This window comes from Ursus arctos, unplaced genomic scaffold (genome assembly GCF_023065955.2).
Source record: "Ursus arctos isolate Adak ecotype North America unplaced genomic scaffold, UrsArc2.0 scaffold_26, whole genome shotgun sequence".
Taxonomy (NCBI): Eukaryota; Metazoa; Chordata; class Mammalia; order Carnivora; family Ursidae; genus Ursus; species Ursus arctos.
The window spans coordinates 8,902,786-8,917,129 of NW_026622941.1; the positions used below are offsets into that span (position 1 = coordinate 8,902,786).

Below are 14,344 nucleotides of genomic sequence, written 5' to 3' on the forward strand. Positions count from 1 at the left end.
GAGGGAACACAAGCAGGGGGAGTGGGAGAGGAAGAAGCAGGCTCATAGCGGAGGAGCCCGATGTGGGGCTCGATCCCATAATGCCAGGATCACGCCCTGAGCCGAAGGCAGATGCTTAACCGCTGTGCCACCCAGGCGCCCCTAAATAGTTGACCTTTGGTACCTACTTATAGGTTTGAATTGAACTTGATGGCTGAAGTGCAGATATTACTGGGTCGTTTGTGTCAGGCTCACTGGTTTATAAAATAAATATACGGATGGGTCAGTAGCTATCCCTGGAAAAGGGTGTCAGGATTGTGTGTGCTTGGGGGGAATGTGGTGCTTTGGAGGATAATGTATTTATAGGCAGTGGAGGACCTTAGAGATTGAGCCTAAGTATTGCAGGTTTTGTTAGGGCACTCACCAGCCCCAGTGACATGTCTTCTTAAAAGTCCTGAACTCCCTTCCGTAGCCTATGTACTGCTCTGTGTACTCCAGCACCTTGTACGAACCCAAAACTATAGTACTGTATTATAATCGTCTATAATGAGTTCTACTTGCAATGTTCTGTCATTGTTTGCCCCTGTGATTATGATCTTTTGAGGTAAAGACTGTATTTGACTTACCGTCTCCCAGGCACAGTGTAGGTACTCAACTGAATGGTTGCTGATACATGGGTTTTTTGTTTGTTTGTTCTTTTGTTTTTAAAGATTTTATTTATTTATTTGACAGAGACAGTGAGAGAGGGGACACAAGCAGGGGAAGTGGGAGAGGGAGAAGCAGGCTTCCTGCTGAGCAGGGACCCTGATGCGGGGTTCGATCCCAGGACCCTGGGATCATGACCTGAGCCAAAGGCAGACGCTTAATGACTGAGCCACCCAGGCGCCCCACTGATACATATTTGTTAAATGAATGACAGTAATTCACAAGGGCTCCTTCCTCTCCCTACCATCACTTTCTCTCTCCTTTTGGATCTCAGGAGACATTATGGGTACAGCCCTACAGAACCTAGACAATCTGGTACAGATGCCAAGCGGCTGTGGGGAGCAGAACATGGTCTTGTTTGCTCCCATAATCTACGTCTTGCAGTATCTGGAGAAGGCAAGGCTGCTGACTGAAGAAATCAGGTCTCGGGCAGTGGGTTTCCTGAAGCTAGGTGAGTCGGTTCAATCTTTTCTTCTTGGACACGTTCTCTAGAGCCTAATGATAGGTTAATAAGATACAGAGGAATTCCCCAGTGAAGTGTCCTGTACCCTTGAAAGCCTTGAAAGCCATGGTTTTCGAAGTTGTCCCTGTGATCTAACATGGTATCTGGCTTCCCAGGGTACCAGAAGGAGCTAATGTACAAACACAGAAATGGCTCATACAGTGCCTTTGGGGAGCAGGATGGAGATGGAAACACATGGTAATATTGCCCAGTTCTCAGTGGACCCCAGAGCATAATTCCTGGGCCTATGGAACTATTCCTCTCCCTCTCCTCTTACCCCATTCCTTCTTATATCCATCTTCTCTACCTCTTTAATATTGTTTATTTCAGCCTCATGCATGGTCAAGCCCCTCACCCTTCTCCCTGACCTTGTGCCTCCCCAGTTCTTGTCCCCCATTAATGCCCATTAATACCTCCGTTTTCTAGGCTCCTATGGCATTATGTTTCCTTAATCCCCTTCTGGAACCCTATACCAAAATAAACTATAGAACTATTGTACCCTTGCTGGGAAATCCCCCTTTATGCCACACTTTCCTCTTTACCCATATAGGCTGACAGCGTTTGTCACCAAATGCTTTGGCCAAGCTCAAGAATTCATCTTCATTGATGACAATAATATCCAGGACGCTCTCAAGTGGATGGCAGGAAACCAGCTCCCCAGCGGTTGCTACGCCAATGTGGGAAGGCTCATTCACACAGCTATGAAGGTGCAGACCTGCCCCCGGGCCTTCAGCCCACTACCATGTCTGGGAGGAATTTGCACCTCTGACTGAGCAATCAAAAGAGCATAAGCCTGGGATCAGTGTTAGTGTTCTTCAGGTCTCAGCCCTGGCTTCAGATGACCTTGGTCAACGTACTTAACCAGTCTGAGCCTCAGCTTCCATGTCTGTAGAATGGGACTATGTACTAGCCCACGGCTCTCATAGTGTGGACCTCAGATCAGCAGCAGAAGCAGCACTTGAGAACTTGTTTAAAATGCAAACTCCAGTCCTACCCCAACCTACTCTGAGAACCTCTGGGATTTGTTGTGTGTGTGTGTGTGTGTTTTTTTTAAGATTTTATTTATTTGACAGAGAGAGACACAGCGAGAGAGGGAACACAACAGGGGGAGAGGGACAGGGAGAAACAGGCTTCCCGCCAAGCAGGGAGCCCGATGCTAGGCTGGATGCCAGGACCCTGGGATCATGACCTGAGCCGAAGGCAGACGCTTAACAACTGAGCCACCAGGCGTCCCTGGGATTTGTATTTTAAACAAGTCCTCGAGGTGGTTCTGGTATTTGTGGAAGTGTAAGAACCACTGGACTAGAAGTTCTCTGGGTTTCTTACTATGTCCCTAAATCTACAGCAAGGCCATCTGCTCTGGTAAGGACTGATAGGCAGCCCAGTGTTTTTTGTAAGAGGCACTGTTCTAAGCACTTCGTTTATTCAATATTATTTAATGTTTACAACAAATTAATGAGCTGGCTGCTGGTATGCCATTATTAATCCCATTTTACGGATGAAGAAACTAAGTTTCAGAGATTAAGTGAATTGCCCAAGGTGAATGCTAATGCTTGGTAGGACGACTGTCATTTGAACCACAGCCGCTGGACTCCAGAGGCACTGCTCTTGCCCCTTCACTACATTGCCCCTACCCTTCCCAAACACAGGGTGAGGTGTTGATGCTTCCAGAGAATTTGTTCAATTCAGAATATACCCAGTGAAAGACAGATTTGTGCGTATGTTGCTAGAGAAATTGTTTACATTGCTGTTCCAGGGCCTGGATTAAAAATCTTGAGCATTTAAAAAAAAAAATCTCTGTATAGGATTCATTAGTTTTCCTTATGCAAGATTTTATCAGTGCCCCCCAAGGCTCTCTCCTCTTATATCCTGTGTGAAATACACGTGGGAGGAGCACAAGCCAGGGCTTGACTCCAACAAGATCCCAGAGGTCTTTCCTCTTCCTTTCTTACCAGACCCTGCCAGTCTAGTAAGAAACCCATTACCCGTGCAGCACGGTTCGTGCAGGAGCTCCGTAATTAAACTCCCTGCGTTCAAGTCCTAGTCCTGCTGCTTATTAGCTGTGTAATCTCGAGCAAGTTGTTTAAGCTTTTAAGTGTTTTTATTTTTTTTTCATATCTACAGAATGAGGATAACAGTTTAGATTAGCTGTTTTTAAAAACTTGCTAGTATCTTTCCGTGAAAGGCATTAAACAGGGCAGGTGCCACCTAATCCCTCCTGGAGAAGAGTCTGGGCCTTTTGCTTCTTGAGAGGATGTCCGTTTGAGGAGCTCAGATTCAGTAAGAAGCTGAGAATGAGAGATTTCTCCCTATCCCCTCCGCTGTGTTTGTTTGCTTGTTCATTTAGTTCTCCACCCATTCAGAGGGGATGCTTTTTTGCAAACTGCACACGATTCTTGCATATGCTGTGCTGGCTGCTGCCGTGACCGGTCTGCCCGTCTCCCTCTAGGGCGGCGTTGAGGATGAGACTTCCCTGACTGCGTACATCACAGCTGCATTGCTGGAGATGGGAAGGACCACACATGTGAGTGTCTCTAGCTCCTCCTCTTTATGTCCTTCTTATTACACCTCGTTCTAGGGGAATTCACCACCTTTCAATCCCTGTTCACCCTTGTAAACTCAAAAAGGATATGATGATTTCCTTACCACCTCCCATTTCCCAAGGAATGCCTTATAAATTCAGTTCTTCCTCTTGCTTTCCAGGACCCGATGGTGAGTCAGGGTCTGCAGTGCCTCAGGGGCTCGGTTTCCTCCACCACCAACCTCTACACACAGGCCCTCCTGGCTTATACTTTCTCTCTGGCTGGGGAGATGGACATCAGAAACACTCTTCTTGAGAAGTTAGACCAGCAGGCTATCAGCTCAGGTACGTTGGCCATGTTAGGAGATTTTTGAAATTATGAAAATATGCTGTGAGTTATCTATAGTTTTCCTTAGTCCCCATAGTCCCACATAGATGCTCTCATATATAGGATTCCTTTTAGGAAGAGTTTTGAAGTCATTAGATTATTGTTGAGAGTTTTGTGAGAAAGCCTGTGGAAGTCCTTAAAAGGTATCGTTATACTTCTAACATGAAGAGGAAAGAGATGGTGGAAGCTAGTCAGAAGACCTGTGGGCATTGTAGAATCACCCTGTAAAAGTTCTTTGGTGTGAGATCACTGAGGTTGACGGGGTAAGAGTTAAACTTAGAGACTTTTTTTTCCTCCGGGGGGGGGGGGCAGAGGGAGAGAGTGAGAGAATATTAAGCAAGCTCCATGCCCAGTTGGATAAGGGTCCCACTCTTGGTTTCAGCTCACATCATGATCTCAGAGTCATGAGATCGAGCCCCATGTCAGGCTCTGTGCTCGACAGGAAGTCTGCTTGGGAGTCTGTCTCTCCTTCTCCCTCTGCCCAACCCCCAACTTGCTCTCTCACTCTCTCTCTCAAATAAATAAGTAAATCTTTAAAAAACATTAAACTTTTTATTAGGTAAAATAAAGACTGAAAAATTAAACTTAAAATTCTATACGCCCCTCCCAAAAAGCCCCCAAACACATAAGATTCTTAAAAGTTTCTACTTACCTACCTCCGCTAGCATTAGAATTTACAAATTAACAAGAATCGTTTTCCTGTAATTGCGGGAGGGAGGTTTTTATTGATAGTCTCAGCTTCATCTTGGGGAATGATGTATGTTCTACACACACACTTATGTACACACATTCCTGTGTAAACATTATGGCCAATATATCAGAAGATTTTGAGAAATATCTTTGTCTAACTCACGCTTAATTTTTGGTTGGTACTTGCTCTGCTCTAAGGTGCACCATTTACAAATTGAATATGAGAAATCATTTCCTTCTAAGACCTTCCTGATCATGCTTCTTTTTCCATAGGAGAGTCCATTCACTGGAGCTCAAAGCCTAGTCCATCACCGGATGCCAGACCTTGGTCTCAGCCTGCGGCTGTAGATGTGGAACTTACAGCATATGTACTACTGGCCCAGCTTAGCAAAGCCAGCCTGACTCAAAAGGAGCTCTCCAAGGCCACTGCCATAGTGGCTTGGTTGGCCAAGCAACGTAATGCCTATGGGGGCTTCTCTTCTACTCAGGTAAATAGCCTCGTCTCCAACTGCCATTTATCCGGTAGGATTAGGTCCAAATAAATGAATAAAATCTTTAAAAAAAATTAAAAAGTTTGCAAACTAGAAGTAAAGTTAGGAATAGTTCTATAATTACAGAGCAGGATTTGGTTATATAACATAAGAAAGATACAGAAGGTACAAAATAACATGTTCCAAAAGGGAGAGAGTTTACACCAACTTGTAGGTAAGAAAAGTCTTCAGGGGCATGGCATTCGAGATAGATCTAGAAGGATATGTAGGACCCCTGGTTGGCTCAGTTAATAGAGCATTGGGGTTGTGAGTTCAAGCCCCACACTGGGCATAGAACCTACTTAAAAAATAGATGATAGATAGATAGATAGATAGATAGATGATAGATAGATAAAAGTGTGTGTATGATTTTGAGAGACAGCTATTGAAAGGAAGAGGAAATGGCTTGAGCAGAGACAACAGTTTGCAAAAGTATAAAATGACTGTTGGGAAAACTGGGTTAGCTGAGGCATAATGGAACTTCAGTTTAGAAAGTTAGGGCAGCTTTATACCCTGAAGGTCCTTTCATATCAGACTCAAGATTTTGCCCAGTTCGGAGGAGCTATTAACTTTTTTTAACCTTGTTTCAGAAAAATCGACCTGTTATTGGTGTAGGGGGTGATTTAGAGGAGGAAGACATTGGATTTGAAGAGATAAGGACACTATTTCATTTGCCAAGGTTAGGGATAAGGAGAAATTGAATCAGTCAGATGGCAATAAGGGAAAAAGGGGTAGAATTGCATTATAAATTTGAATACCATCATAAAAATTGTCTTAAATGATAATAAAGAGAGTAGTTATTAATTCATTTGCCTGCAGATGTTATTAAATACATACCATGTCCAATTCACTGAGGATACAAAATGATCAAGAAAACATATTTCTTATCCTTGCAAAGATTATATTCTGACTTGTTGAAATTACGGCCAGTTCACTGAGGATGTAACGTGTAAATTAGACCTGGAAACAGAATAGATTTTAATTGATAACAGTGTTTGGTAAAGATGTAAAGAGCACTGAGTTTGAATATGGAAAAGACTTAATTGGAATTTTAAAAAATTATGTGGTACTATGCTTCCTTACTTCAAGGAAATTCTTGGCCCAAGATCAGGAAGGACTTTCTTCTTGCTGAGCCCTAAATAATTATGATATATAGTTTTAGAAAGCAGTGGGTGAAACGTTTGGAACACTCAGTGACACACAGACGTCAAAATTGTTTTCAGTAAAATCCTTAGCTATGACAAGAAGTCACACATCACTCACATGGGTTTTTCAGCTAATGATGAGGTTTCATTTCTTGAATTGTTTCCCCGTATTTGAACAATAAGGACCCCTAGGACCCGTTCACAGAGAGTAGACAAGTTGTTTGTAGCTTCCCCAGGGTGGGTGACCTGTCTTCCCGTTTTTATATGACAGTGCGATGTCTAAGTACAACCGTTCTTTTAAATTTGGGGTAGGAAGAAGTGGGGTTCCTTGCTTCTGCAGATGTTGTCCGAAGTGTCGAGCGTGTAGACATACTAGGAACAGTAAAATACAACAATTTTCTGAACATCTCATTCTTTTTTTTCTTTCCTTTAGTTGTAATTTATATAAGTCATGTTTTCAGAATGGAGAAGTTCCAGCTGCACGATACCATGTTCTCTTAGTGGCAGTTTGTCTGTCTTATACCCGAATGAAGGAAAGCTTGTCACATGGCACAGTGGCGAGGAAGCCTTGGCTTGCAGGAAGGATCCCGGCTGTGCCACAGAAGATCATTACCCAGCTAAATAACTCCGAAGAATGTGCAGTGTTTAGGGCTATCATATCACCGCTGTTTCCTCTCCAAATAAGGAAACTGCAAAACATATACTGACAGTTATCCACGTGCTTCTAGCCCCTGCCCGTTCTGAAACGAGGTTTCATTGAATATGAAAATGAGATTAGCCTGGTGACCTATAGGTGTCCAATACTAGCTTGATGGCAGTTTTCTATGCAGGCAAGACATGATTTCTGTGTCAGCTTCCGCAGCACTGGTGAGTGTGGTGTTTAGAGACTTGGAAGGTATCGTCCAAGCTGGGGAACAAGAACCAGATGTGTAGGTTATAGGCTTCTTTGGGGCTAATGCCAGTGGCTCACAGAATGTAAGCAGATGCTCCATTGTTTTCTTTAGGACACTGTCGTTGCTCTCCAAGCTCTTGCCAGATACGCCACTACTGCCTATGTGTCATCTGAGGAAGTCAGCCTGGCTTTAAAATCCACTGAGAATTTCCAGCACACTTTCCACGTTCAGGCTGCCAACCGGTTGGTGCTTCAGCAGGAGACCCTGCCCAATGTCCCTGGGGTGTACACCTTGGAGGCCTCAGGCCGGGGCTGCGTCTATGTGCAGGTAAGTGGCGATCCGCGAGAACAAGCATGTGTTGGGAAGGAGAGTCCGAGAGCAACTCTGCCTCCAGTGGGACCTTTTCTCTCTCTTATTTGTAAAGGGAATTGTTAGGACTGTGCGATAAAGTTCTTCCCCGCTCTGATTTGGGTGTCCGTTTCCCCCCACTAGACGGTGCTGAAATACCATATTCCCCCTCCTAAATTTGCGGACACCTTTAGTCTTAGTGTGGAAGTGGGAAAAGCTAGATGTGAGCAAGGTGCTTCACCTCGATCCTTGACGCTCACCGTCCGTACCAGGTGAGAAAAGCTGAGCGGGTGGTGGGGGCACCTGGATCATAGAAGCTGAGTGTGAGTGTGTGTGTGCGTGTGTGCACGCATGTGTGTGTTGGGGATATAGAGTATGCTGAGAGGGAGAATAACGGGTTCACACTGATGTGCTCCTTTCTGCCCTCAGTTATGTGGGGAGTCGCAGCTCTTCCAATATGGCCATTGTAGAAGTGAAGATGCTTTCCGGGTTCGGTCCCATGGAGGGCACCAATCAGTTCGTAAGTCTGTTCTGTTTTCTGCATCTGGTTAAGCCTCAAGAGGACCTAACATTATTCCTAAAACACTGGTGAAGTGGGCCTCATGGTATATACATACCACTCATGGTTACGCTGTTTCAGTGGGCTACAAAGTGCATCAGATAGATACGATGGAAACGACTCCTCTCGGTCCCTTTTTCTTACCTTTTCCGCAGTATATATTGTTTCCTTGATCATGAAAGAGCTTTGGAATATTACCCCAGGGCAGCGGGAAGGCTCTGGATCTTAGTCTGTTTTATTTTCCCCTTTTTTATTCAGCTTCTCCAACAACGTCTGGTGAAGAAGGTCGAATCTGGAACTGACATACTGAACATTTACTTGGAAGAGGTAGGCATTCGGAAGGGAACCTAAGAGCTGGATTGCTTATACAGCTTTGCAACTTCCCGTCTAATCTGCGTACACTAGGGTCGCATACACAGGGATGAGGGAACGGAGAGAGTGAGTCCACAGCCACAAAATGAATTCTACCTCCCCGCTGGTGTACTTAAAACACTCTTATTCACCTCCAGGGCAGTGCTGTCTAACAGATACAAAATGGAAGCTGTCTATGTCATTTAAAAATGTCTACGCCAGAATGTGACTATTGTAAAATAAAGTGGTCAGGGAGGGCCTTTCGGAGATGTTACCTGATCGGAGACTGCAATGAAGAGAGAAAACCAATAGGGAGCATAGAATCATTGAAATAAAATGGAAGTGTCTGTTTCTTTGGCCACTTCAGTTAATTTCGTGGAGGAACTGTGGGTTAGAGTAGACCAAGAACAGAGGGAACCAATTTACCGAAGGGCCAGGGAGCTATAAGATTCTAAGAAGACTCAGGAAGTCAGCAGAAGCGGGTATCTTTAAGACTGGCTTGGGGCATGGGGTGCCTGGGTGGCTCAGTCGTTAAGCGTCTGCCTTCAGCTCAGGGCATGATCCCAGAGTCCTGGGATCGAGCCCCACATCGGGCTTCTCCGCTAGGAGCCTGCTTCTTCCTCTCCCACTCCCCCTGCTTGTGTTCCCTCTCTTGCTGGCTGTCTCTCTCTCTGTCAAATAAATAAATAAAATCTTTAAAAAAAAAAAAAAAGACTGGCTTGGGGCAGAAGGGACAGGTAGAAGTGTTTCAGAAAATTTGTGTGGAGACAAGAGTCTCTTTTTTCTTTTTTTAAGGGAGGGTTTTTGTTTTTGTTTGTGTTTGTTTGTTTGTTTTTTAAGATTTTATTTATTTATTTGTGAGAGAGAGAGAGAGAAAGCATGAGCTAGGGTGAGGGGCAGAGGGAGAAGCAGGCTCCCTGCCAAACACGGAGCCCGGTCTGGGGTTCCTGACCTGAGTTGAAGGTAGATGCTTAAGGGATTGAGCCATCCAGGCACCCTAAAACAAGAGTCTTTTAACCTCCACACAGACAGTCTTATTTTCACTTTAGTTTTAACATGATGCTTTGTCTGTCTTCTCCACAGCTGAATAAGACGACTCAGACCTACACCTTCACCATCAGCCAAAGTGTGTTGGTCACTAACCTGAAACCAGCAACCATCACAGTCTATGACTACTACCTCCCAGGTGAGGGCTGAGATCTACTTGTGTCTCCCAGCATATTTCTGCCTCATTCTTCATGATATCTCTCTTAATTTTACAAATACTCCTTCCCAAGCCAAGTAGCACATAACTACATTTTTCGATCTCCTAAAACATTATAATTCAATTGTATGTCATTCTTATGTCTTCTGCCCTAGGGATATTTTATCAGATGTGGTCTATAGACCAAAAGAACAAGAAGGACCATTGTCCTTTAAGGACTCACCATTCTGAGTATTTTTGGTGTGATTAATAATTTACTATAGTATTAGTGTTTGGAACTTCCCTGTAATTCTTAATGTGCTCATAGCCTATAGGGATCCTCTGAAAAGGGCTAAAGCAGTAGTTTTCATTAAGTATTTTCTCTTTGAATGAATAAGGCCTGTAATGTAATGATACATGTCATTTCGTTTTACAGATGAACGGGCAACAATTCAGTACTCTGACCCCTGTGAATGAGGTAAAGGTGAGCTTTTAGGGTAGGGTGATAGTATTAAAAGTTAAGGGGACCTTCTTCTGAGTTACTGTGTCTTTTGAAAGCTAATTTTTGATAGAAAGTGGGCTTTCCTTTTTTTTCTTTTTTTTTAAAGTAAACTCTATACCCAACATAGGGCTTAAACTCACAACCCTGAAATCAAGAGTCACATGCTCTACTGACTGAGCCAGCCTGCCGCCCCCATTTTTTTGGCCCAAACTCTGAAAGAAAGAATAATTATCTCCATGGTTCACACCAGAAAAAGTTCATAATGGCATTTGTGTGAGGGCTTCTATGTGATTTTTATTTTTTAAAAAGATTTATTTATTTATTTATTTTAGAGAGAGAGAGAGACAGACAGAGAGAGTATGAGTAGGGGGAGGGGTAGTGGGAGAAGGAGAGAGGCAGACTCCCCACTGAGTGTGGAGCTGGATAACAGGGCTTGATCTCAAGACCCTGAGATCACGACCTGACCCAAAATCAAAAGTCAGACACTTAACCAACTGAGCCACCCAGGTGCCCCTTTATGTGATTTTTAAAAACAATATTTTTTTTTCTGATTGAAATTAGTGAATTTTTATTTATTTATTTTTAAAAAAAGATTTTATTTATTTATTTGAGAGAGAGAGAGAGACAGCCAGCGAGAGAGGGAACACAAGCAGGGGGAGTGGGAGAGGGAGAAGCAGGCTCCCAGCGGAGGAGTCTGATGTGGGGCTCGATCCCAGAGCACCGGGATCACGCCCTGAGCCGAAGGCAGACGCTTAATGACAGAGCCACCAAGGCGCCCCGAAATTAGTGAATTTTTAAAATTATTTTTACATTCTACATCTTTGTTATTTAAAAATACTAAGGGAAAAGTAAGGATTACCTGATTCTACTCCCCTAACACTATTAATAATCTCGTCATGCATTTGTGAGATTTTTTTCTAGATAGGAAAAAATGAAGACATGCCTGGCTGGCTCAGCCAGTAGAGCATGTGACTCTTGATGTCAGGGTTGTGAGTTCAAGCCCCACCGTTGGCATAGAGATAACTTTTTAAAAATAATTAAAAAAATAAATGGATAGGGAAAAGCTCTTCTATACTTGTGAAGATTTTCTGAGTATAATGATGTCTTCTTCTTTTTTTTTTTCCTCTCCCAGGATAGAAGTTGGAAAGAGACTAATTTAAATCCTCTGTGACATTACCGGACAGCATTCTTCTGCCTCTTAGAGCAAAACGCATTCAATCAAATAATGTGATTTCTCTGACTAGTGAGTGAGTAACAGATAAGCAGGCTTGAACCTCAGCTACTTTCTATACTTCACAGGTGCACAGATGCTGGAACAAAGGGCTGTGGAGATGGGGTAGGAATCGTCACACAAAGAAGGAATTACATGGAAAAGACAACTGGAGACGAGATGTGGTTTAGCCATGTGCGGGACTCTCCAGAGAGGATACGGAAGTAGAGGGTGATCCAGGGAAGATAAAAATGGCTTCCTGGAGGTTAAATCTAAGGGAAGATGTAATTTAGGGCTTTGGGAATAGATGTAAAAAAATTTTTTTTTCTTTGAAAAAGAAATCTGTGTGCTTGGCTCTGTGCATATTTCTGTAGAAACCAAAGGTTCTGTTTAAAGATGGTGATCATCCTTTAACCCAAACTGACATTTTGGCTTCTTCATTAAAGCTTTTGACCCAGACACGTTGGAGAATTGTACTGCGGATTCAGGGAGGGGTCAGGGTAGAGAACCCTAATTAAGGGACTGACTGTTCGGCCAGCCAGCACTGCAGGGCAAAACAGTGATTGATAACAAGAAGAGTGGCTTACCAGGATTCCCCATCTCTGCCTTTCTCCTTCAGGATTCCCCCAGCCTTTACCTGCAGGGGATATCTATTGTCGTGTAAACTCTTTCTGGAAGCAATGTTTTTGTTTTAGAAACCGGATTGGAGGCAAAGGTATGGGGGGTGGGGGGAAGAGATGAATGATATTTCAACAGAGAAAATCATCTAGGTAATCACACTTTCTAACCCCAGATATTCACTCTTTCATCTTGCTCCTCTAAATTTTAGATTTTGACCAAAAGTGTCAGGAAAAAGTAAGTCCATGACGTAGAGATATCTCCCTAAGCCCAGGGCCATACTTGCAAAAACCATTCATTTCCTGTCTCCCCCACCCTAGACTCTGCCCTGGACCTCCCAGGAGCTCCCAAAATGAGAGAAGGTGGGGAACATACCCAAAGGAGGTCATCCCCAACCTGCCTTACTCCTCAGGTATCACAGGAAGGGAACAGAGGGAACTCTAAAGAGGGCACTCCTCCCACTTCCACTCCTGAGCACTCGACACTCTGTTACATTTGGCTCTGTAGCTCCTACCAGAGCACCCCCTTTTTTGCAATGGAGGGGGATGGTGTTCCTCAAGACTGAAGTTGTATCTGGATAGAACATTTTAAATGAATACGGAAGCTATTCTTACATCTTTTGGGCTTCAGATAGGAGAAAAAGAATATTCTTATGACTTAAGTTATCAACAGCACTAGCCGAAGGCCGGATACTTTACCAGTTCTGGGAATGCAAACATAAGTAAAATGAAGTTTCTATCCTCAAGTTGCTCACGACTGGTGGAGGGAGAAAATAAACCAATCAACAGTTACATTACAGTGTGGGGAGGAAGGAAGGAAACAAAGGAGGAAAGAGGAGACAGAAGAAATACAAAAAGCTTTGGGAGTACGTAGGAGAGACACCTTCCCAGACTGAGGTGAAGGGATGGTCGAAACAGCTTTTCCAGGTTAATGGATGCCTGAGCTGGACGAGCAACAACCAGAAAATGAAGGAGGAAATGGGTTTGGGCAAAGTGGGCTACATATGAAAGACAGAGGTAGAAGCAAGCACGGTATTTCATCCAAGTAGTTCAGTGCACTCAGGGATTGTGTGTATGTGTGTGTGTCTAAAAGTTAGATTGAGAAAGTAGAGAGAAATTAGGTCATGACTTGCTTTTTAGAAATATCATTCGAGCAGGGTGCCTGGCTGGCTCAGTCAGAGGACTGTGCAACTCTTCCATCTCGGGGTTGTGGGTTCGAGCCCCACATTGGGTGTAGAGATTATTTTTTTTTCCTTTTTTTTTAAATTTATTTTTTATTTTTTTATTTTTTATTATATTATGTTAGTCACCATACAGTACATCCCCGGTTTCCGATGTAAGGCTCGATGATTCATTAGTTGTGTATAACACCCAGTGCACCATGCAATACGTGCCCTCCTTACTACCCATCACCGGTCTATCCCATTCCCCCACCCCCCTCCCCTCTGAAGTCCTCAGTTTGTATCTCATAGTCCATAGTCCCTCATGCTTCATTCCCCCTTCTGATTACCCCCCCTTCTTTATCCCTTTCTTCCCCTACCGATCATCCTAGTTCTTATGTTCCATAGATGAGAGAAATCATATGATAGTTGTCTTTCTCTGCTTGACTTATTTCACTTAGCATTATCTCCTCCAGTGCCGTCCATGTTGTAGCAAATGTTGAGAACTCATTCTTTCTGAGAGCTGAGTAATATTCCATTGTATATATGGACCACAACTTCTTAATCCAGTCATCTGTTGAAGGGCATCTCGGCTCCTTCCACGATTTAGCTATTGTGGACATTGCTGCTATGAATATTGGGGTGCATATGGCCCTTCTCTTCACTACATCTGTATCTTTGGGGTAAGGTGTAGAGATTATTTAAATAAATGAACAAACTTAAAAAAAAAGAAAGATCATTCTAGCAACAGAATGAAGAATGGAGAAGACAAGAGTAAAGCCGAAGTTCTCAAAACCGTCTAGGAAAGTGCTGCAGTAATCCAGACACGGGCTGAGGAACCAGCAGGGGGCACGAAGAGGGGGCATCTGCAGAAGTTACTCCACAGAGGAATAGCATCAGGAAGACTCAGTGATACCAAGACAACATGCACCAGACAACCGAGATGATTCTATTCAGGCTATTGCAACAGAGAACATGTTTATTAATGAAGAATGTTTGAGAAAAGGAAAGGGACCTGAGGTTTGATAGAGGTAGGGAAACAAAGGTTGCATGAATCTTAC

The 14,344-nt window shown here is 43.6% G+C and overlaps 1 protein-coding gene across 2 annotated transcripts in view; it reads left to right on the plus strand.

The window, feature by feature from the left end:
• Positions 1 to 11,965, plus strand: part of A2ML1 (alpha-2-macroglobulin like 1) — a 35,544-nt gene extending 23,579 nt beyond the window's left edge. The window contains exons 21-33 of one of the 2 annotated variants that reach the window (XM_026502503.4): positions 959 to 1,135; positions 1,303 to 1,384; positions 1,737 to 1,893; positions 3,636 to 3,710; positions 3,890 to 4,052; positions 5,059 to 5,273; positions 7,465 to 7,680; positions 7,846 to 7,973; positions 8,131 to 8,221; positions 8,519 to 8,587; positions 9,695 to 9,797; positions 10,231 to 10,272; positions 11,429 to 11,965. In XM_026502503.4, the coding sequence (XP_026358288.4) occupies positions 959 to 1,135; positions 1,303 to 1,384; positions 1,737 to 1,893; positions 3,636 to 3,710; positions 3,890 to 4,052; positions 5,059 to 5,273; positions 7,465 to 7,680; positions 7,846 to 7,973; positions 8,131 to 8,221; positions 8,519 to 8,587; positions 9,695 to 9,797; positions 10,231 to 10,271 (1,517 nt within the window). In that variant the 3' untranslated portion in view covers position 10,272; positions 11,429 to 11,965. The remainder of the gene's footprint in view (positions 1 to 958; positions 1,136 to 1,302; positions 1,385 to 1,736; positions 1,894 to 3,635; positions 3,711 to 3,889; positions 4,053 to 5,058; positions 5,274 to 7,464; positions 7,681 to 7,845; positions 7,974 to 8,130; positions 8,222 to 8,518; positions 8,588 to 9,694; positions 9,798 to 10,230; positions 10,273 to 11,428) is intronic. The other variant, XM_026502504.4, reaches the window with a different exon arrangement.
• Positions 11,966 to 14,344: the final 2,379 nt, after the last annotated feature.